Here is a 24,331-nt window from a genome sequence, read left to right on the forward strand (position 1 = left end):
TTCCCCCCAGTCGCTCTCTCTCTCTTCCAACAACAACATGCCCTCGAAAAAGCCTCGGCACCGCCGGGCACTTCAGCTAGTATATAATAAAGCGGTCGATCTGTCTGTCCTTCTGTCTGTCTGTCCTCGGGTGTGCGTCTGTCCGGCTATGCGCTCGAAAGTTATACCGCGTACCTACGCGCGCGTTACCTCCGAAGAAAGCTTACGCTTCCGGGAAGCGTATTTACTTTTCGGTCGGACGAAAATTGTTCGCGCCTTATGCGAAAAACCTTCAAAATTAAACTCATTATCTGCTAGCATTGATTGACTGACGTCAAGGTTCGACCAATCCTGTGCCGTCACGATTGACCAATCCTACAGTACGGTCCCCTGATGGTTGGCCAATCGGTGTGTGTGTGGGCGGGACTAATCGTTTTCATCTCGGGGATCTGGCAGCCATTGTTTCAGTGCCATGACTTCAGCTTCCAGCTCAAACTACTTTGAAAGTTAGTATCTCTTAAAAATAACATAAGATTTACCAAAAACGTTTTATAAGTACTTTCACTTTCATCTTTCAAGGTATTAAAAGGTAGAAATGTTGCCCGGCAGCAGATTCACAAAGGGACAGAGACAGGGCCCAAAAGCCTGGGACTCGATTTAAAATGTTGCCCAGCAGCAGATTCACAGAGGGACACAGACAGGGTCCAAAGCCTGGCACTCGATTTAAACCGCCCACCCCAAAACAGCCCTGGCAAAGCCGGGCTCCCCCAGCTAGTATCTTATATTCCCCTGTAGTTCAGTCCCCTCTGTAGTTTTGAGACTCGGACCCGTGTCAGTTAATTTCAATGCCACAGGCTCCTGGGGACTGCTGTTTCTTTAGCTTCCATCCTCGTCCTTGCCCACTGCCCAAGTGTCCCTCCACTGTCCTCAGCTCGCCCTTCCAACCACCCCAGGTTATCCTCGAAAGCACAGGGAGGAGACAGTGTCTGAGTCTCAAACAATTACCCCCCTTCCTTCAGCCATAGGCTGAGCTGCCCAGATTAATACCCCCCTCGTCAACAAAACCAACCAACTGGGATTCAAAACCCAGGATGGCAACATCCAATTCTAAAACAATGTGCGATGCAAAACTTATTCCAAAACCTTAATGAGCTGGCACCATCGAGATCACCTCAAGAAGTTGATGCTAAGGAGGAGACCTTGGGCAGTGAGGATGGAAGCCAAGAATTGTCCTACTGTCATCAAAAAGTTAGATTAGGAACTGAGGCAAGTCTGGTAAATCTTCACAGCTTGCTGTTTGGAACTAGGTACTGTAAGCCAGTCCAGCAGCGTGCGTTCAAACATCCCAGAAGCTCAGGCACTCCAGTCTCTTGCTGATAGAGGTCAGCTGCCACCTCACCAGGAGAAAGGCCCTCCTTCAACACGAAGCAAAGAGAAAAGGTTCACTCACCCTCTCCTTTGCATGTCGACCCAGGCCTGGTCACGGTCATCTTGATCTGGATCGTACAACAGCTCATCGTTTGTCAGAACCTTCTGCCTCTTCTTGCGTTTCTTCCTTGAATCACATTCTTCTGCAAGGATTAGGGCAACGTTTAGTGGGCCTGTCTGTAATGTGTGTAATGTATATATATACCTTAAGGGAGAGAACTACTTTTTACAGCTCCTGTATCCTGTAGTACCGGCAGTGACCACACCTGTATATAAACCCTGAGTAGTGATCTGTACAGTTAGTTCTAGAGTAACCCTCATTCAGTAAACACCTGTTGAATCGTTCCCTGCAGTCTGATTATTGAAGGACACAACATTAAGATACACGGATCTAACATTGGCGACGACACAGATTCGAACCTACCTGCAACTCTGCATCATCTCCCAGGGATTCGCTCCTGGAGAACAGTGGAAGGAGGTCGAGTCCAGAAGCACGGACGTCGACCACGGGCAACTGCCCAGTCATCCAGCGGAGATTTGAGCATTGCAGGGGAGGCTGTCGAGAGCCAGGCTTGGCTTTCCAGTCATGGTGGTCCAGCGAAACGGGCTGGCAACAGGTACTGCGCAGACCCTTCCCGGACAGCGGCGGCTAGAGCCCGACCGAGCGGCACAGAAAAAGGCCGAGCAGCGTCGACGGGGGGGGGGGGGAAAGAGAGAGAGGGCAGAGCGCACAGGGCGCAGCCGGTGTTCAGGACCGAGCGGCGTCAACGGGGAGAGAGACGAGAGAGAGCAGAGCGCAGCCGGTGTTCAAGGGCCGAGCGTCAACGGGGGAAGAGAGGCGCGCAGGAAAACGCGAGGCGCTGCCATTGCCACGAGGACCGCAGAGAGCGGCATTGGCAGCAGCGCAGGAGCAGCGCACGAAACCCACAGGGTGTCGCCATTTGCCACGAGGACCGCCGAGAGCGGCGTTGGCAGCAGCGCAGGAGACGCCATTTTAAGCCGCAGCGGGGAAGAAAGGAAAGCGCGGGAGACGCCATTTTAAGCTGCAGCGGGGAAGGAAAGAAAGCGCGGGAGACGCCATTTTAAGCCAGTCTAACCACACCCAAAAATGCCGAAGAGTGGCAGTATCACAGCGTTCGACAATGAAGTCGAAGATTGGACGACATATGTCGAATGCATAGAAGTATACTGCAAGGCGAATGAAGTGCCAGATGACAAGAAAGCGCTGGTATTGTTGAATTCAATGAGTGCAAAAACGTATGGCTTACTACGAAACCTAGTAACCCCAGAGAAGCCAGTAGAAAAGGATTTTGAAAACATAGTGTCAATCCTACAGGACCACTTAAAACCCCACACCGCTGCTGATAGCAGAAAGATTTAAGTTTCACAAAAGGAACCAGCATAAAGATGAAAGTAATGCTGAGTATTTAACGGAACTGCGCAAGCTATCGAAACACTGCCAGTTTGGAACGGGACTAGCAGATACTTTAAGGGACAAGTTTGTGTGTGGGCTTCAAAGTGAAGGAACCCTGAAACGGCTTCTTTCAGAAAAGGATCTTACGCTGGACAAGGCTTTCAACATTGCAGTATCACACGAAGCAGCCGCACGGGGCGCTGCAGAGATACAACGGAGACCGCAAGAATATGGCACAAATGAAATGTCATACGGAACAATGCGGCAGAACAACACACGACCATAATGATTGCTGGTTCAAGGACAAAGTGTGCAGACAGTGTGGAAAAGTAGGACGCATAGCAAGAGTCTGCAGGTCGGGAAAGAAAACCAGCAGCAAGAAATCTCCACAGGAGAAGTACAAGAAGGTACATAAGGTGACGGAGAGTAGTTCAGACGAACAGAAAAGTGATACAGACTCCGGAAGCAAGGAGCTGGGTTGTCTGAAACTACATAATGTGATCAAAACGGAGGATCACCAAACTATCTGGGTCACGCTCAAGATAGGAGTCCAAGTGAAAATGAAATTGGACACAGGATCAGCCCTAACAGTCATAAACCGAAGGGACTACAAGCGGCTATTCTCACATATACCCTTGAGAGATACAAAGATTGTCTTGAAGACGTACACGGGGCAAAAAGTCTACCCCAAAGGAAAAATAAGGGTGAACGTTATATATAACGGCAAGGAAACACCAAAAATGGACCTATGTGTATTGCCAGATGGAGGACCACCACTACTAGGACGTGAATGGATCCGGAAGATACAGCTAGATTGGCATTCCATACAAGCACTGACTGTAGATGCCAAAAAGGATGACGACGTCACACCTGGACGACTGTCAAAAATGCTAACTGACGCACAAGAAGTGTTCCAGCAGGGACTCGGAACACTAAAAGGCATAACAGCGACGATCAAAATAGTGGAAAATGCAAGCCCAAAGTTTTTTAAGGCCCGACCTTATGCGATCCGCCCAGCCGTCGAAGCAGAGCTGGAAGGTTTGGAACGTTCAGGAGTACTGTCGCGAGTGGGCTACACCCATCGTTCCTGTAATGAAGAGGTCGTTGAGTAATACGCCTGGGGAACCAAAGAAGGTTCGCATCTGTGGGGACTTTAAGGTGACAGTGAACCCAGTCCTTCACACTGTACAATATCCGCTTCCACGGATTGAAGATATTTTCGCCTCGCTATCTGGAGGGAAACGTTTCACTAAGATTGATCTGGCCCAGGCGTACCTGCAAATGGAGGTAGAAGAAGCCTCGAAACAGTACCTCACGATCAACACTCATAAAGGTCTCTACCAATACAACCGGCTGGTGTTCGGGGTAGCATCAGCTCCGGCTATTTGGCAAAGGGCAATGGAACAAGTCCTGCAAGGGATTCCAGGGACCCAGACGACATCCTGGTCACGGGCGAAAATGACAGTGATCACCTCGCCAACCTGGAGCAGGTGCTCACTAGATTGAAGGAATATGGGCTCCGAGCTAATCGCCACAAATGCGAGTTTTTCCAGAAGCAGATCTCGTATTGTGGCCACGTTATTGATAGAGGGGTTACATAAGTCCCCTGAAAAGATTGAGGCAGTAGTCAAGGCTCCAGCACCGGAAAATGTGTCACAACTGAGGTCGTTCCTCGGGCTGGTGAACTACTACCATAAGTTCTTGCCGAATTTGTCTACCGTACTACACCCACTGAACACCCTACTGCAAACGGGGGTACCATGCAAGTGGAGTGACGAATGTAAACGAGCTTTCCAGAAGAGCAAAGCATTGATCACATCAAAAGAGGTGTTGGCTCATTTCAACCCAGCACTACCAATTCGGTTGGCGTGTGATGCATCACCCTATGGCATTGGAGCGGTGCTGTCGCACAAATTCCCGGATGGCTCGGAGAGGCCAGTAGCCTTTGCGTCTCGGTCACTAACCTCAGCCGAGCGTAACTACGCCCAGATTGACAGGGAGGCCCTCAGCCTAGTGTGGGGAGTGAAAAAGTTCAATCACTATCTGCACGGGCAGAAGTTCACCTTGCTGACTGAGCACCAACCACTTGTCTCCATCTTTAATCCAAAGAAGGGCGTTCCGGTGATGACTGCGCAACGGCTACAAAGATGGTCCCTTTTTCTAGGGGCGCACCAATATGAAATCGAGTATAAGGGCACGAAACAGCATGGAAACGCTGATGGGCTATCACGCCTGCCACTGCCTACTGCGGAGGAAGCACCAGCAGTGGATCCTGTCGAAATATTTCATTCGACTATAATTGAATGCTTGCCAGTAACTAACGCTGGTATAGAGAAGGAGACCCGAAATGACCCGACACTGTCTCGGGTATATGATTTGACGGTGAAGGGATGGCCAGCACATGGCGACTCACTGTTGCCAGCATTCTCATCCAGAAGAGAATAGCTGTCAGTATGCCAGGGGACCTTGATGTGTGGATCCCGAGTGGTAATTCCACCCAAGTTAAGGGAGAGAGTGCTCCATGAGCTTCACGAAGGTCATCTGGGAGGGGTGAAAATGAAAAGCCTTGCTAGGGCTTATGTGTGGTGGCCGGGGATCGATCAGCAAATCGAGGACCTGACAAAGAGCTGCTGAGGATGCCAGAAGGTCCAAAATGCACCACCACATGCCCCTCTACACCCATGGGAGTGGCCCTCATCTCCATGGCAACGGGTGCATATTGATTTTGCTGGTCCATTCATGGACTCGATGTTTTTAATAGCCGTGGATGCGCACTCGAAATGGCCTGAGGTGATCAAAATGTCCTCCACCACCACGGAGAAAACTATTGCAGTCCTACGGACCATTTTTGCCAGGAACGGCTTGCCAGAGCAGATTTGCTCTGATAACGGACCACAGTTTGTGTCTGAAGAGTTTCGAAGATTTATGAAAAGGAATGGGGTAAGGCATTACATATCCGCCCCATATCATCCAGCCACAAATGGATTGGCTGAGAGGTTCGTACAAACCTTTAAAAAAGCAGTAAAGGCCATGTGCGATGACGACATTCCACTGCAGCATAAGGTGGACAATTTCCTGTTAGCCTACAGAAATGCGACACATGCAGTCACCAACCAGGCCCCGGCCATGATGTTCTTTAACCGAAGGTTGAGATCTCGTCTGGATTTGCTCAGACCAAATGTACGAAGAGATGTTGAGAGTAAGCAATTCCAGCACATCAATGAGAAGCCGACAAGGAGCTTCAATGTAGGGCAACCAGTCTTGGCCCGCGACTACCGAACAGAGAAATGGCAACCAGGAACGATATGCACACGGCAGGGGCCACTAATGTACACAGTGGATGTTGGGGAGAACATCGTGAGACGCCATGCTGACCAGATCCTAGAGTCACAGGAACGAGTCAACTCCATGTCTCGGCCATACGTACCTGGTGAGGAACCCGACGTACAGGTCACATCTACCTCAGAAACAATAGCATTGGAAGCTGATGAATCAACTGACGACAGGGTGCTAGAATTGCCTCCGCACCAAGAGCGAGACACTCGGGAAAGGCGTTATCCAGAAAGAATCAGGAAGCCTCCCCAGAGACTGAATATATGAATGGACTATTTTCATATAACATTGTATATTAAAAATGTTAATTGTTAAATGAGTATTATGGTACTGTTAATCTAAAAGGGGAGGAATTGTAATGTATGTAATGTATATATACCTTATTAAGGGAGAGAACTACTTTTTACAGCTCCTGTATACTGTAGTACCGGCAGTGACCACACCTGTATATAAACCCTGAGTAGTGATCTGTACAATTAGTTCTAGAGTAACCCTCATTCAGTAAACACCTGTTGAATCGTTCCCTGCAGTCTGATTATTGAAGGACACAACATTAAGATACATGGATCTAACACTGTCCGAGTGAAGGTGAACCCGTTCACCCATTAGTCAACCAGCAGTAAACGAAAACCAGCTTTAAATCATTAAATTCATTCTTCAATTGCAGGGAAGGGAAGGCTAGGGGACTGCCTTCACTCCAAAGCAATCCTCTCATTTACAAAAGAAACAAAAATGATGCTGATCAGAACTTTTGGCTCACATTTCTGTAGAAAGAGTAATTTTTTTTGTATTATCCATTCTCGGGATGTGGGCGTCGCTGGCATTTATTGCCCATCCCTAGTTCCCTATAGAATGTGGTGGTGGGCCTTCTTTGTAGCGGTTTGATACAACTGAGTGGCTTGCTAGGCCACTTCAGAGGGCAGCGAAGAATTAACCACATTGGTGTGGGACTGGAGTCACATGGAGGCCAGACTGTGAAAGGACAGCAGGATTTCCCTCCCTAAAGGACATCATTGAACTCGTTGGGTTTTTATAATAATCCAACAGCTTCATGGTCACCTTTTATTTACAGATTAGTTTTAAACGGAATTCAAATTCTCAAACGGTCATGGTGGGATTTGAACTCGTGTTCTCTGGATTACTAGCCCAGTAAATTACCACTACACTATCACACCCATATTATCCACATGGAAAGCCCTACATGGCTTTATGTCCCTATGAGGCTACTCGGGTGACGGGGAATCCCCGTGCTCCATTAGAAAGGCTGATGTCGTTGTTTGCCAGCGGCTCATGGCTCCACAACACCTCTCAGTCCCTCCAAATTTGTAGCTCATGTTGTTTCCGATCAAGTCGCTGTTGCACATTCTTCACGAGATGTGGCTGGAGCAGCGATTGCAGGGGAAGAGACTTAGCTCTCAAGGACATCTGCTGGGTAACAAAATAGAACACTTCTGGCCGACACATTTATTGAAATGTGAAGACAGGTTACTCCAACTGAGCTCACTTAATCCTTCAGATGCACAGAATTCCTGCCCTCGGGAAAGCATCGAGCTGGGACCAGGCACTGCTCACAAGATGGTGAACAAAGAAGCAGGCCACTCCTCCGAGTCACTTCTGCACACTCGAGTGCTCACAGCAGCAATGGTGCTGGCAGAGGCCTGGGAGCAAGACTGTAGGCTGTGGATGTGAAGTTAAGACCTCGAACCGGACCCAACCCTCCACCCTAGACCACTGCGTGGAGGGACCCCGACCCTCGCCGAGGGACCCTGAGCCCTGCCCAACCCTCGCTGAGGGACCCCGACCCCCGCCCGTCCTGCAAAGTTTACAGCAGCACTACCTAAATCCAACCCCACTAATTGTGGGCCGTTTGTAGCCATCAGTCCCCCCCATCTTCCCCATTTTCTCTTCTCCCTCTGAAGATGCTAACTTTCACTGGGACATAATTCCACAGAGCCAGCAGTACTTACTACCTTGCCCAAGTGATCTATCTTCATGCCTGACCCTCGACAGTGGGTGTTGGCAGGCTATTTGACTGCAGAAGTCATCACTGCAAGCCTGGAATCCACCCTTTGCAGCAGGTGTCACTGGACAGCGACAGGGTTGGGAACTGATATACCTATCAATTCCTCCAATAAAAGGCGAAGAGTTACGAAGGTGACTAAAGGTTTTTATTGACTAAATAACAGAGCCCACTCTCGTGGGTGATCCGATCCAAGCAGGAGGAATACCAGTCAGTCGCTCACCTTTATACCTGGCCTGGTGGGTGGAGCCAAGGCGGAGTCGGCGGTGGTCATCCCAGGTATAGCAGTGTGGCAAGAGGCGACCTCGTACCGTGATACAATAGTGGTCAGTGATACAGTTATAACGAACAGTGGTGAACAGTGCTAACTACTAACAGTGATACGATAGTGAACGTGGTTTACCACATTCACCCCTTGTTTAGAATTAAGTCCGGCGGGGTGAAGTGTACTACCAATTCTGGTAGGTCAGTCTGTCCGGAGGCTTCGTAAGCCTCTCCGATCGCCGCAGCGGTGGTGTTGCCTTATCCGGTGCTGGTGCCTTATCCGGTGTTGATGCTGGTGTTTGCGTGGTCGGCGAGGGCTCGTGGGGTTCCGGCATGCCGTCTACCTGGGCTGGGGTTGGGGGGGGTGGTGGCGGTGTTTCCGGATCGGCTGAGGGTGCGAGGTCTCGTAGGGAGACAGTGTCCTCCCGCCCGTCTGGGTACGCCACGTAGGCGTACTGGGGGTTGGCGTGCAGGAGGTTCACCCTCTCGACCAGGGGGTCCGTTTTATGGGCCCTCACGTGTTTCCGCAGCCAGACCGGCCCCGGGGCGGTCAGCCAGGTTGGTAGAGTGGTTCCCGTAGTCGACTTCCTGGGGAAAACGAACATTCGTTCATGGGGGGTGGTGTTAGTGGCCGTGCAAAGTAATGACCGGATGGAGTGCAGCGCTGTCGGGAGGACTTCTTGCCAGCGGGAGGTTGGGAGGCCCTTAGACTTTAAGGCTAAGAGGACGGCCTTCCATACCGTCGCGTTCTCTCTTTCCACCTGACCGTTACCTCTGGGGTTGTAGCTGGTGGTCCTGCTTGCTGCAATACCTCTCTCTAGGAGGAATTGCCGGAGTTCCTCGCTCATGAAGGAGGAGCCCCGGTCGCTGTGTATATAGTTCGGGAACCCGAACAAGGCGAAGAGGGCATTCAGGCACTTGATGACCGTGCTACTGGTCATGTCGGGGCAGGGGAAGGCAAAGGGGAAACGGGAGTACTCATCAACGATGTTGAGGAAGTACACATTACGGTCAGAGGACGGGAGGGGCCCCTTAAAGTCGATGCTCAGGCGCTCGAAGGGGCGGGTGGCCTTGATCAGGCTTGCTCGGTCCGGCCTATAGAAGTGCGGTTTGCACTCCGCACAGGTCTGGCAGTTCCTGGTCATGGTCCTGACCTCCTCGATGGAGTAGGTCAGGTTGCGGGCCTTAATGAAATGGTAGAGTCTGGTGACTCCGGGGTGGCAGAGCTGGTCGTGGAGGGTCTGAAGCCTATCGATATGCGCGCTGGCGCATGTCATTCGTGAAAGGGCATCAGGGGATTCGTTCAGCTTGCCTGGCCGGTACAAGATCTCATAATCGTAGGTGGAGAGCTCGATTCTCCATCTCAAAATCTTGTCATTCTTGATTTTGCCCTTCAGCTTGTTATTAAACATGAAAGCCACCGAACGCTGGTCGGTGAGGAGGGTAAATCGTTTGCCTGCCAGGTAGTGCCTCCAGCGCCGTACTGCCTCCACGATCGCCTGGGCCTCTTTCTCGACCGACGAATGTCGGATCTCGGGGCCCTGTAGGGTCCTTGAGAAGAAGGCCACTGGCCTCCCCTCCTGGTTTAGGGTGGCGGCTAAGGCGAAGTCGGATGCGTCGCTCTCCACCTGGAAGGGGATGGACTCGTCCACTGCGTGCATCGTGGCCTTGGCTATGTCTCCCTTAATGAGGGAGAAGGCCGCGCACGCCTCCTCCGTGAGGGGGAAGGAAGTGGCTTTCAGGAGGGGTCTGGCTTTGTCCGCGTAATTGGGTACCCATTGGGCATAGTAGGCGAAAAGCCCCAGGGTTCTCCTAAGTGCTTTAGGGCAGTGGGGGAGGGGTAGCTCCATGAGGGGGCGCATTCTTTCTGGGTCGGGGCCGATGATTCCGTTCTCCACTACGCAGCCGAGGATGGCAAGGCGTGTGGTGTTAAACACGCATTTCTCCTTATTGTAGGTGAGGTTCAGCCGTTGGGCCGTACGGAGGAATTTCTCCAGATTCGCGTCATGTTCCTGCCGGTCGCGGCCGCAGATAGTGACGTTATCTAGGTAGGGGAATGTAGCCTGCAGTTCGTTCTGGTCAACCATCTGGTCCATCTCCCTTTGGAAGACCGAGACCCCATTAGTGACACCGAAGGGGACCCTAAGGAAGTGGTATAGGCGCCCATTCGCCTCGAAGGCGGTATACTGGCGGTCCTCAGGGTGGATAGGGAGTTGGTGGTAGGCCGACTTCAGGTCGATGGTCGAGAATACTTTATACTGTGCAATCTGATTGACCATGTCAGATATGCGGGGGAGGGGGTATGCGTCCAGCTGGGTATATCTGTTTATGGTCTGGCTGTAGTCGATGACCAGGCGGTTTTTATCGCCGGTCTTTACGACTACGACCTGGGCACGCCAGGGGCTGCTGCTCCCCTCGATAATGCCCTCTTTCAGGAGGCGCCGCACCTCAGAGCTAATGAAGGCTCTGTCCCCGGCGCTATACCGCCTGCTCTTGGTAGCGACGGGTTTGCAGTCAGGGGTAAGGTTAGCAAACAGAGAGGGTGGCGGGACCTTGAGGGTGGAGAGGCTGCAGGTGTTACGCGGTGGGCGGTTTAACGTTTGCTGGTTGTTGACTGTGAGTGGGGGGAGGGGTCCACCGTATGCTAGGGTTACGCTTTGGAGGTGGGATTGGAAGTCCAGCCCTAGTAGGACGGCAGCGCAGAGATGGGGGAGGACGAGGAGTTTAAAGTTTTTATACTCCGTGCCCTTAACCGACAGGGTCACGACACAGTAGCCGCTGATGTCCGTGGCGTGGGACCTCGATGCCATCGAGATTCGGCTGCGCGTTGGTAGGACAGAGAGGGAGTAGTGGCTCACCGTGTCTGGGTGGATGAAGCTCTCCGTGCTTCCGCTGTCGAACAGGCAGGTCGTGGCGTGGCCGTTCACTTTGATGTCCATCATTGACTTGGACAGATGGTGCGGGCGGGCTTGGTCCAGGGTGACGGAAGCTAGTGTGTAGCTGAGCGAGTTGTTGTCATCTGCGGGCGAGGCGGTCGGGCGTGGTGAGTAAAATGGCGTCTCCCACGAGGTAGGGCAAAATGACGGAGAAGATGGCTGCCCCCGTAGCTCACATGAGGCACTATTGGGGTCGGTTGCCTTAATCAAAGATGGCCGCCCCCATGACTCATGTGTGGGGATGCTGGCCTCAGTTGCCCTAAACAAAGATGGCCACCCCCATGACTCATGTGTGGGGATGCTGGCCTCAGTTGCCCTAAACGAAGATGGCCGCCCCCATAGTTCGCATGCGGCACTGCTGGCCTCTGAGGATCCGCTCCTGCAGGCCTTGGAGAAGTGGCCTTTCTTCAGGCAGGTTCTGCATGTGGAGTTCTTGGCTGGGCAGCGCGACCTCGGGTGCTTCTCCTGGCCACAAAAAAAACAGCCGGCGGCCCGATCGCGGATGCCCGATGTCGGGGCCGGTGCCGGGGGTGGCGGGGCCGGTCGGGTCCGGGACGCCGACGCAGAGGTAGGTCCCGGGGGCGGCGCTGGGAAGGGTGCTGTGGTAGGGGTCGGGCCCGAGTCCCAGGGTCGCGAGCAGTACCTGGTGAATGCTTCCTGATCTTGGTGGGCCACTTCCAGGGAGATAGCGAGGGCTTCAGCTTTTTCCATGCTGAGGTCTTTAGCTTCCAGCAGTCTTTGCCGTGAGTACTCGGACCGTAGGCCTTTCAGGAATGCGTCGCGGATATTATCTTCAGTATTTTCGGCTGCCGACACCGATTTAAAGTCACAGTTCCTGGCGAGTGCATATAGCGCCTGTGAGAATTCGGCTACTGATTCTCCTGGCTGTTGCGGCCGTGATCTTAGGAGGTGCCTAGCGTACATGTAGTTTACCGGGGTCCGGTACTTCTGTTTCAGCAGGTTGATGGCGGTCTCGTAGGTAGTCATGTCCTCGATGAGAGTGTATACTCTCGGGCTCAGTTGCGCCTGCAGGACACTTAGTTTGGATGCCTGAGGGACGCTGGATTCTCTCAGGTATGATTCGAAGCAGACCAGCCAGTGTTTAAAGTCTGCGGCTGAGTTTGCTGCTCGTGGGTTCAGGTCCAGGTACGGCGGTCTGAGGGCTCGCAGCCAAGCTGGCTGGTGTGGCTGTGCTCCTGGGAGCTGCGCTGGTGGCTCCTCCGCCGGTTGTGACTCGTTGTCGGACATCATTAAATTTAGTCAATAAAATTGATATACCTATCAATTCCTCCAATAAAAGGCGAAGAGTTACGAAGGTGACTAAAGGTTTTTATTGACTAAATAACAGAGCCCACTCTCGTGGGTGATCCGATCCAAGCAGGAGGAATACCAGTCAGTCGCTCACCTTTATACCTGGCCTGGTGGGTGGAGCCAAGGCGGAGTCGGCGGTGGTCATCCCAGGTATAGCAGTGTGGCAAGAGGCGACCTCGTACCGTGATACAATAGTGGTCAGTGATACAGTTATAACGAACAGTGGTGAACAGTGCTAACTACTAACAGTGATACGATAGTGAACGTGGTTTACCACAGGAACCCTGGCTGATGTTGTTTCCTTGTCCCTAGCCTGGGGCTCCGAGGCCAGTGCTCAGAGTTTCCTCCACATTAACAATAATAAACCATTCTGAACCAAAATGAAACTAAAGCGAACCCAGGAATCCAAACGACATCAGGCCCCGGGTAAACCAGATCCATTATCTGAAAGCACCAGAGGTCTGATACGGGGATCTTAGTCCTGAACCTCTTAGTCCTGAAACACAGTCCGGGTCGTTGTGCAGGTTCCCGGGTTTGAAGGTCTTCCAGCTGCAAGTAAGGCAGCAGAATAAGCGGAATCTTACCCTGTTCATCTTCAGCCTCAGAGTCTGAGTCGAAGTACACCTCATCGTAGTACTGCGGCTCGGGAACAGCTCGGGACCGACAGCCTCCGATACTGGAGGAAGCACCTGACAAGATGAAGGATCAAGGTGACAACAGCAGGTTAAAATTGCTTTTCTACGTGAAAATTATACTTATCAAGGCATGGACTGTTGGTGCGAGGAATGGAACTCTTGTCAGCATCAAACGCTCTCAGGGCAGGTACAGCACAGGTCCCTCTACAATGTCCCATCAAACACTCCCAGGGCAGGTACAGCACAGGTCCCTCTACAATGTCCCATCAAACACTCCCAGGGCAGGTACAGCACAGGTCCCTCTACAATGTCCCATCAAACGCTCTCAGGGCAGGTACAGCACAGGTCCCTCTACAATGTCCCATCAAACGCTCTCAGGGCAGGTACAGCACAGGTCCCTCTACAATGTCCCATCAAACGCTCTCAGGGCAGGTACAGCACAGGTCCCTCTACAATGTCCCATCAAACACTCCCAGGGCAGGTACAGCACAGGTCCCTCTACAATGTCCCATCAAACACTCCCAGGGCAGGTACAGCACAGGTCCCTCTACAATGTCCCATCAAACACTCCCAGGGCAGGTACAGCACAGGTCCCTCTACAATGTCCCATCAAACGCTCTCAGGGCAGGTACAGCACAGGTCCCTCTACAATGTCCCATCAAACGCTCTCAGGGCAGGTACAGCACAGGTCCCTCTACAATGTCCCATCAAACACTCCCAGGGCAGGTACAGCACAGGTCCCTCTACAATGTCCCATCAAACGCTCTCAGGGCAGGTACAGCACAGGTCCCTCTACAATGTCCCATCAAACACTCCCAGGGCGGGTACAGCACAGGTCCCTCTACAATGTCCCATCAAACGCTCTCAGGGCAGGTACAGCACAGGTCCCTCTACAATGTCCCATCAAACGCTCTCAGGGCAGGTACAGCACAGGTCCCTCTACAATGTCCCATCAAACGCTCTCAGGGCAGGTACAGCACAGGTCCCTCTACAATGTCCCATCAAACGCTCTCAGGGCAGGTACAGCACAGGTCCCTCTACAATGTCCCATCAAACGCTCTCAGGGCAGGTACAGCACAGGTCCCTCTACAATGTCCCATCAAACGCTCTCAGGGCAGGTACAGCACAGGTCCCTCTACAATGTCCCATCAAACGCTCTCAGGGCAGGTACAGCACGGGTCCCTCTACAATGTCCCATCAAACGCTCTCAGGGCAGGTACAGCACGGGTCCCTCTACAATGTCCCATCAAACACTCCTAGGGCAGGTACAGCACGGTTAGATACAGAGTAAAGCTCCCTCTACACTGTCCCAATGTGCACCAGCCCCAAGAAAGCTGTTACTTTGAAATTTTCCACGTTAACAATCTGAATCCGCAAAGATGGTTAATTCATTTGCAATCAGTGCGCAGTTTGAGACAGTGTTGTTCAGCGGGTTCGTGCTCATGAGGATCAGAGTTGAGAGTTTGGATACACAGCAGACTTGCGTCCCATTAGTTTGAGCTGGAGGTCACACAGGTGAAAGGTCAGTGCCTCACCCAGAAATCTACTTAAATACTCGCTCGAGAAAATAACCATCTGTGGAGTTTAATTTATTAAAACCTGAGAGTAAAACCGGAGACACAGGAATGATATAAAATATTTCTAGCACGGTATTTTAACTGACAGGAGAAGCAGTGAAAAGCTCTGAACATACCTTCAGCTGCTAACGCCCAGCTGCCCTCGATGACCTTCATGGTGGAATCCAGCTCTGCTGCCATCTCTTTCTCAAATTCATCATCGCTGGACTCGCTTTCCCCTGTTAAGTACTCCTTGATCAGTTTGCGTTTGCGTTCAGGCGTGCCATGGAGGAGAATGTCTAACTCGTCTTCAGAGCTGGAGGAAGCAAGAATATATTCAGAGCTTACCTCCAATTAACGCCCTACCTGTACCGGGAATGTGTGTGGGGAACAATTACACTGCGTGGCCCCAGAAAAATACTGCATTAAATATGGGAAGTTCCCCAGGATTGGCAATCTTGGTCACAGAATGGCGATGAGGAAGGTAGGGCATGCCAATACTGACATGCCAGAGGTAAATCACAACTCCAAAGATACTTGCCAAAATAATCCATTTTATACGTATCCCATTGCAACCAACTCTACGACTTGGTTAGACTTGTTAGCAAAATGAAAGCCCATGGAATTAAAGGGAGTGGCAGCATGGATATGTAATTGGCTAAGGGACAGAAAGCAGAGAGCAGTGGTGAACAGTTTTTTCAGACTGGAAGGAAGTATACAGTGGTGTTCCCCAGGGGTCGGTATTAGGACCATTGCTCTTTTTGATATATATTACAGGAAACTTTGTTATCCGGAGGCTAACTGTGCTTGAGCCACCAGCAAAAATCAGGTGCCGTTTTCGTTACGTTTTTTTTTCTCGTTGCTTTTTTCCTCAAGTCAAGCTCTGTAAGGTCTGCTGAAGCTGTTGCTAAGCTACAGAGACGCTTGGACTGTTTAGAAGCAACAGGGTTTGTTGACAGATACGGAGCTCAGAAGCTTCCGTATCTTTCAACATTAGCGCTGGAGTGTCCGGCAGTTTTGAGGGAACGGCAACAGCTCGGTCCCGTCGGTGCCGGATAGCACAAAGTTTCCTGTAATAACCTGGACTTGGGTATACAGGGCATCATTTCAAAATTTGTAGATGACATGAAACTCAGAAATGAGGTGGATAGTAAGACTTCAGGAGCACATTGACAGACTCTTTTAAAAAATTCATTCACGGAATGTGGCTTCGCTGGCAAGGCCAGCATTTATTGCCCATCCCTAATTGCCCTTGAGAAGGTGGTGGTGAGCCGCCTTTTTTGAACTGCTGCAGTCCGTGTGGTGAAGGTGCTCCCACAGTGCTGTTAGGGAGGGAGTTCAGGGATTTTGACCCAGCGACGATGAAGGAATGGCGATATATTTCCAAGTCAGGATGGTGTGAGACTTGGAGGAGAACTTGCAGGTGGTGATGTTCCCATGCACCTCCTGCCCTTGCCCTTCTAGGTGGTGGAGGTCGCAGGTTTGGGAGGTGCTGTCGAAGAAGCCTTTTCCATGCTCCAACAATCCTCTGTGTAAAGGAATTTCTTCTAATCTCTCTCCTCACTTTTTCTTCCCATTGATGAAGCCTCGTCACTGACTCCCCAATCAGAGGAAATAGTCTTTCCCTATTCACCCTATCAAAATACCTCGTAATTTACATTAGGTTAAATGTAAGAATAAAAAAGGATAATGAAGAGTCAAAGAGAAAGGTACTGAACTGGAGAACAGCAAAGATCAGTGAGATAAGACTGATTCTGGCCCAAAATAACTGGGCAGAAAAGTTAGCAAACAGGACTATGGATCAGCAATGGGGAATCGTCCAATAGAATACAAAATTGATAGATTCCTATAAGATGGAAAGGTGCTACATCAAAGAACATAAGAAATAGGAGCAGGGGTAGGCCATTTGGCCCCTCGAGCCTGCTCCGCCATTCAGAAAGATCATGGCTGATCTGCTACCTCAACTCCATCATCCCGCACTATCTCCATATCCCTTAATTCCCTTATTCCTATAAATTTACTGATCTCTGTCTTGAATATACTCAATGACTGAGCATCCACCACTCCCTGGGGTAGAGAATTCCAAAGATTCACAACCCTTTGAGTGAAGAAATTTCTCCTCATCTCAGTCCTAAATGGCTGACCCCTTATTCTGAGACTGTGACCCCGTGTGTTTTAGATTCCCCAGCATTAACCCTGTCAAGCCCCTTAATAAGAATTTTATATGTTTCAATTAGATCACCTCTCATTCTTCTAAACTCTAGGGAATATAGGCCTAGTCTACTCAGTCTCTCCTCATAGGGCAATCCCCTCATCCCAGGAACCAGTCCAGTGAACCTTCGTTGCACTCCCTCTAAGACAAGTATGTATTTTCTTAGGTAAGGAGACCAGAACTGTACACAGTACTCCAGTTGTGGCCTCGTCAATCCCCTGTATACTTGTAGAAAGACTTCTTTACTCTTATACTCTAATCCCTTTGTAACAAAAGCTAACATACCATTTGCTTTCCTAATTGCTTGCTGTTCCTGCATGTTAACTTGCTGTGATTCACGTACAAGGACACCCAGGTCCCTCTGAATGCAAACATTTCCCAGTCTCTCCCCATTCAAAATTTGTTCATCCCTGTTTGGCATAAAAATAAAACAAAAAAGGTGACTCAACCGTGGCTAACAAGGGAAATTAGGGATAGCATAAGATCCAAGGAGAGGACATATAAATTGGCCAGAAAAAGCAGCAAACCTGAGGATTGGGAGCAGTTTAGGATTCAGCAAAGGAGGACAAAGGGATTAATTAAGAGGGGGAAAATAGAGTACGAGAGTAAGCTTGCGAAGAACATAAAAACTGATTGTAAAAGCTTCTATAGATCTGTGAAGAGAAAAAGATTGGTGAAGTCAAGCGTAGGGCCCTTGCAGTCAGAATCAGGGGAATTTATAATGGGGAACAAAGAAATGGCAGACCAATTAAATACATACTTTGGTTCTATCTTCACACAGGAGTACACAAATAACCTCCCAGAGATGTCGGGGAACATAGGATCTAATGAGAGGGAGGAACTGAATGAAATCAGTATTTGTAGGGAAATGGTGTTAGGGAAATTGATGGGATTGAAGGCCGATAAATCCCCAGGGCCTGATAATCTACATCCTAGGGTACACTTATGGAAGTGGCCCTAGAAATAGCAGATGCATTGCTGGTCATCTTCCGAAATTCTATAGATTATGGAACAGTTCCCATGGATTGGAGGGTAGCTAATGTAACCCCACTATTTAAAAAAGGTGGTAGAGAGAAAATGGGGAATTATAGACCGGTAAGCCTGACATCGGTAGTGGGGAAAATGCTAGAGTCCATTATAAAAGATGTAATAGCGCACTTGGAAAACAGTGACAGGATCGGACAAAGTCAACATGGATTTACAAAAGGTAAATCATGCTTGACTAATCTACTGGAATTTTTTGAGGATGTAACTGGTAGAATAGATAAGGGATAACCAGTGGATGTGGTGTATTTGGACTTTCAGAAGGCTTTCGATAAGGTCCCGCATAAGAGATTAGCGTGCAAAGTTAAAGCACATGGGATTGGGGTAAGGTACTGACTTGGATAGAGAACTGGTTGGCAGACAGGAAGCCAAGACTTGGAATAAACTGGTCTTTTTCCGAGTGGCAGGCAGTGACTAGTGGGGTACCACAGGGATCGGTGCTAGGACCCGTTATTCACAATCACAATATATATTAATGATCTAGACAAGGGAATTAGATGTAATATCTCCAAGTTTGCAGACGACACAAAGCTGGGTGGGCGTGTGTGCTGTGAGGAGGAGGCAGAGAAACTCCAGTATGATTTGGACAGGTTGGGTGATTGGGCAGATGCATGGCAGATGCAGTATAATGTGGATAAATGCGAGGTTATCCACTTTGGTGGCAAAAACAGGATGGCAGATTATCTGAACGGCAATAGATTGGGAAAAGGGGAAGTGCAACGAAACCTGGGTGTCCTTGTGCACCAGTCGCTGAAGGTAAGCATGCAGGTGCAGCAGGTGGTTAAGGCGGCAAATGGTATGTTGACCTTCATAGCGAGAGGATTCGAGTACAGGAGAAAGGATGTCTTGCTGCAGTTGTACAGGGCCTTGCTGAGACCACACCTTGAGTATTGTGTGCAGTTTTGATCACCTTATCTGTGGAAGGATGTTCTTGCCATGGAGGGAGTGCAGCGAAGATTCACTAGACTGATACCTGGGATGGCAGGAATGACGTATGAAGAGAGATTGGGTCGGTTAGGATTATATTCGCTAGAGTTTAGAAGAATGAGAGCGGATCTCATTGAAACTTATAAAATTCTAACAGGACTAGACAGACTAGATGCAGGAAGGATGTACCCGATGGTGGGGGAGTCTAGAACCAGGGGTCACAGTCTAAGGATAAGGGGTAAGCCATTTCGGACTGAGATGAGGAGGAATTTCTTCACCCAGCGAGTGGTGAACCTGCGGAATTCTCTACCACAGAAGGCAGTTGATATTTCGAGGCTAAAGGGATCAAGGGATATGGGGAGAAAGCAGGGACAGGGTACTGAATTTGGATGATCAGCCATGATCTCATTAAATGGTGGAACAGGCTCGAGGGGCCGAATGGCCTACTCCTGCTCCTGCTCCTATCTTCGATGTTAAAAAATATTCTGCTTTTTTGTTTTTGCACTAGAGAGGGTGCAGAGGAGATTTACGAGAATGTTCCTGGACGGGAGAATTTTAGCTATGAGGAAAGATTGGATAGGCTGGGGTTGTTTTCATTGGAACAGAGGAGGCTGAGAGGAGACCTAATTGAGGTGTATAAAATTATCAGGGGCCGAGATAGATTCGATAGTAAGGACCTATATCTCTTAGCAGAGAGGTCAAAAACCAGGGGACATTAAATTTAAAGTAATTGGTAGAAGGATTAGAGGGGAATTGAGGAGAAGTATTTTCACCCAGAGGGTGGTAGGGGTCTGGAACTCAGTGCCTGAAAGGGTGGTAGAGATAGAAATGCTTATCGCATTTAAAAAGTACTTGGATATGCACTTGAAGTGCTGCAACCTACAAGGCTACAGACAAAGAGCTGAAAAGTGGGATTAGGCTGGATAGCTCTTTTTCAGCTGGCATGGAACAATGGGCCAAATGGCCTCCTTCTGTTGTAAATTTCGATGATTCACCAAAGACTGTTGAATGTCAGAGGTGATAATTGGGGCACGGTGGCCTTAGTAGTTATGGTGTTCGTGAGTTCAAATTCCACCATGGAAAGTTGGGAAACCAAATTCAATAAACCTGGAGTGGCAGCAGAAAAATAAAACCATGAAAGCTTTTGGATTGTCATAATAACCTAACTGGTTCGCAAATGTCCTTCAGATAAGGCCAGACCTGCTTTCCCCAACTGTGTCTGGCTTAGAATCATAGAATGGTTACAGCACAAAAGGAGGCCATTCAGCCTGTCAAGCGCGTGCCAGCTCATTGCAAGAGCACTTCAGCTAGTCCCATTCCCCCGCCCTTTCCCTGTAGCCCTGCAAATTTTTTTTCCTTCAGGTACTTATCCAATTCCCTTTTGAAAGCCACAACTGAATCTGCCTCCACCACCCTTTCAGGCAGTGCATTCCAGATCCTAACCATTCGCTGCGTAAAATGTTTTTGCTCACGTCGCCTTTGGTTCTTCTGCCAATCACCTTAAATCTGTGTCCTCTGGTTCTCAACCCTTCCACCAATGGGAATAGTTTCTCTCTATCTATATAGTTTCTGTCTAGACCCCACATGATTTTGAACACCTCTATCAAATCTCCTCTCAACTTTCTCTGCTCTAAGGAGAACAACCCCAGCTTCTCCAGTCCATGCATGTAACTGAAGTCCCTCATCCCTGGAATCATTCTCGCAAATCTTTTCTGCACCCTCTCTAAGGCCTTAACATCCTTCCTAAAGTGTGGCGCCCAGAATTGGACACAGTACTCCAGCTGAGGCTGAACCAGTGTTTTACAAAGATTCATCATAACTTCCTTGCTTTTATACTCTATGCGTCTATTTATGAAGTCCAGGATCCTGTAAGCTTTCTCAACCTGCCCTGCCACCTTCAATGATTTGTGCACATATACTCCCAGGTCTCTCTGTTCATGCACCCACTTTAGGATTGTACCCTTTAGTTTAGATTTCTTCTTCTCGTTCTTCCTACCAAAATGTATCACTTCGCACTTTTCGCCGTTAAATTTCATCTGCCACCTGTCCGCCCATTTCACCAGCTTGTCTGTCTTCTTGAAATCGATCACTATCCTCCTCACTGTTCACTATACTTCCAAGTTTTGTGTCATCTGCAAATTTTGAAATTGTGCCCTGTACTCACAAGTCCAAGTGATTAATATTACAGGTGACTTCAATCCCACACTACAGTTCTCCTTGTGTCCTGGACAATTTTTATCCCTCAATCAACATCACAAACAGGTTATCTGGTCATTATCACATTGCTGTTTATGGGAGCTTGCTATGCACCGCGTTTCCTACATTACAATAGTGACTACACTTCAAAAGTACTTCATTGGCTGTAACGCACTTTGGGACATCCTTGTTAGATCCGTGATTCTGAGAGTATGATATTTTCCAATAACTACATGGATGCTGTAACTTAACAATCAACAGGTGTTTACTGGAGTAGGGTAGTCTCAAGACTGGGGGTACAGAGGCATGCTCAATGCTTATATACAGGTGTGGTCACTGCCGGTACTACAGTATACAGGAGCTGTAAAAGTAGTTCCCTCTTAAAAGGTATACACTACAATTCCTCCCCTTTTAGATTAGCAGTACCCATAATATTCAAATAACAATTAACACTTTAACATGCACAATAAACAGAAATAGTCCATTTATAGATTCAGTCTTTGGGGCGGCTTCCTGATCCTTTCTGGATAGCGCTTTTCCTGAGGTTCTTGTTCTTGGTGCGGAGGCGATTCTGGCCCCTTTTCGTCGTTTAGTTCATCAGTTTCTACTGCTACTGTTTCTGAGGTAGATGCTACCGGCATGTCGGGTTCATCCCCAGGTACGCGAGACATGGGGTTGACTCGTTCCTGTGACGCTAAGATCTGATCGACGTGGCATCTCACAATGTTCTCCCCGACATCCACTGTGTACATTAATGGCCCCTGCCTTGTGCATATCGTTCCGGGTTGCCATTTCTCTGTTCGGTAGTCACGGGCCAAGACTGGTTGTCCTACATTGAAGCTCCTTGTCGGCTTCTCATTGATGTGCTGGAATTGTTTATCCTCAACATTTCTTCGCACATTTGGTCTGAGCAAATCCAGACGAGATCTCAACCTTCGGTTAAAGAACATCATGGCCGGGGTCTGGTTGGTAACTGCATGTGTCGCATTTCTGTAGGCCAACAGGAAATTGTCCACCTTATGCTGTAGTGGAATTTCATCATCGCACATGGCCTTTATCGCCTTTTTAAAGGTTTGTACGAACCTCTCAGCCAATCCATTTGTGGCTGGATGATATACGGGGCGGATGTGTAATGCCTTACCCCATTCCTTCTCATAAATTTCCGAAACTCTTCGGACACAAACTGTGGTCCGTTATCAGAGCAAATCTGCTCTGGCAAGCCGTTCCTGGCAAATATGGTCCGTAGGGCTGCAATCGTTTTCTCTGTAGTGGTTGAGGACATTTTTATCACCTCAGGCCATTTCGAGTGAGCATCCACTGCTATTAAGAACATTGAGTCCATGAATGGACCAGCAAAATCAATATGCACCCGTTGTCATGGAGAGGAGGGCCACTCCCATGGGTGTAGAGGGGCATGTGGTGGTGCATTTTGGACCTTCTGACATCCTGAGCAGCTCTTGGTTAGGTCCTCGATTTGTTGATTGATCCCCGGCCACCACACATAAGCCCTAGCAAGGCTTTTCATTTTCACCCCTCCCAGATGACCTTCATGAAGCTCATTTAGCACTCTCTCCCTTAACTTGGGTGGAATCACCACTCGGGATCCACACATCACTGTCCCCTGGCATACTGACAGCTGTTCTCTTCTGGATGAGAATGCTGGCAACAGTGAGTCGCCATGTGTTGGCCATCCCCTCACCGTCAAATCCTATACCCGAGACAGTGTCGGATCATTGCGGGTCTCCTTCTCTATATCCGCGTTAGTTACTGGCAATCGTTCAATTATTGACGAATAAAATATCTCAATAGGGTCCACTGCTGGTGCTTCCTCCACAGTAGGCAGTGGCAGGCGTGATAGCCCATCAGCGTTTCCATGCTGTTTCGTGCCTTTATATTCTATTTCATATTGGTTCGCCCCTAGAAAAAGGGGCCAACTTTGTAACCGTTGTGCAGTCATCACCGGAACGCCCTTTTTTGGATTAAAGATGGAGACAAGTGGTTGGTGGTCAGTCAGCAAGGTGAACTTCTGCCCATGCAGATAGTGGTTGAATTTTTTTACTCCCCATACTAGGCTGAGGGCCTCCCTGTCAATCTGGGCGTAGTTGCACTCGGCTGAGGTTAGTGACCGAGACGCAAAGGCTACTGGCCTCTCCAACCCGTCTGGGAATTTGTGCGACAGCACCGCTCCAATACCATAGGGTGATGCATCACATGCCAAACGAATTGGCAGTGCTGGGTTGAAATGGGCCAAAAACTCTTTTGACGTGATCAATTCTTTGCACTTCTGGAAAGCTCGTTTACGTTTGTCACTCCACTTCCATGGTACCCCCGTTTGCAGTAGGGTGTAATACTGTAGACAAATTTGGTAAGAACTTATGGTAGTAGTTCACCAGCCCGAGGAACGACCTCAGTTGTGACACATTTTCTGGTGCTGGAGCCTTGACTACTGCCTCAATCTTTTCAGGGGACTTATGTAACCCCTCTTCATCAATAACCCCTCTTCATCAATAACATGGCCACAATACGAGATCTGCTTCTGGAAAAACTCGCACTTGTGGCGGTTAGCTCGTAGTCCATATTCCTTTAATCTAGTGAGCACCTTCTCCAGGTTGGCGAGGTGATCACTGTCATTTTCGCCCGTGACCAGGATGTCGTCCAAATAACACTGGGTCCCAGGAATCCCTTGCAGGACTTGATCCATCGCCCTTTGCCAAATAGCTGGAGCCGATGCTACCCCGAACACCAGCCGGTTGTATTGGTAGAGACCTTTATGAGTGTTGATCGTGAGGTATTGTTTCGAGGCTTCTTCTACCTCCATTTGCAAGTACGCCTGGGCTAGATCAATTTTGGTGAAGCGTTTACCTCCAGATAGCGAAGCGAAAATATCCTCAATTCGTGGAAGCGGATATTGTACCGTGTGAAGGACTGGGTTCACTGTCACCTTAAAATCCCCACAGATGCGGACCTTCTTTGGTTCCCCAGGCGCATTACTCAACGACCTCTTCATTACAGGAACGATGGGTGTAGCCCACTCGCTCCAGTCTACTTTGGACAGTACTCCTGAACGCTCCAACCC

The 24,331-nt window shown here is 49.4% G+C and overlaps 1 protein-coding gene across 2 annotated transcripts in view; it reads right to left on the reverse strand.

Annotated features, from left to right (window-relative positions):
• Nucleotides 1-24,331, reverse strand: part of eapp (e2f-associated phosphoprotein) — a 43,177-nt gene that overhangs the window by 15,974 nt on the left and 2,872 nt on the right. For both annotated transcript variants that reach the window (XM_086005142.1, XM_086005144.1), the window contains exons 2-4: nucleotides 15,014-15,192; nucleotides 13,270-13,374; nucleotides 1,430-1,550 (exon numbers count right to left, since the gene is read on the reverse strand). In XM_086005142.1, coding sequence (XP_085861268.1) covers nucleotides 1,430-1,550; nucleotides 13,270-13,374; nucleotides 15,014-15,192 — 405 coding nt within the window. The remainder of the gene's footprint in view (nucleotides 1-1,429; nucleotides 1,551-13,269; nucleotides 13,375-15,013; nucleotides 15,193-24,331) is intronic.

The sequence above is a fragment of the Somniosus microcephalus genome, chromosome 13, assembly GCF_052327205.1.
Source record: "Somniosus microcephalus isolate GS21.2 chromosome 13, FLI_Smic_1.0, whole genome shotgun sequence".
Lineage (NCBI taxonomy): Eukaryota > Metazoa > Chordata > Chondrichthyes > Squaliformes > Somniosidae > Somniosus > Somniosus microcephalus.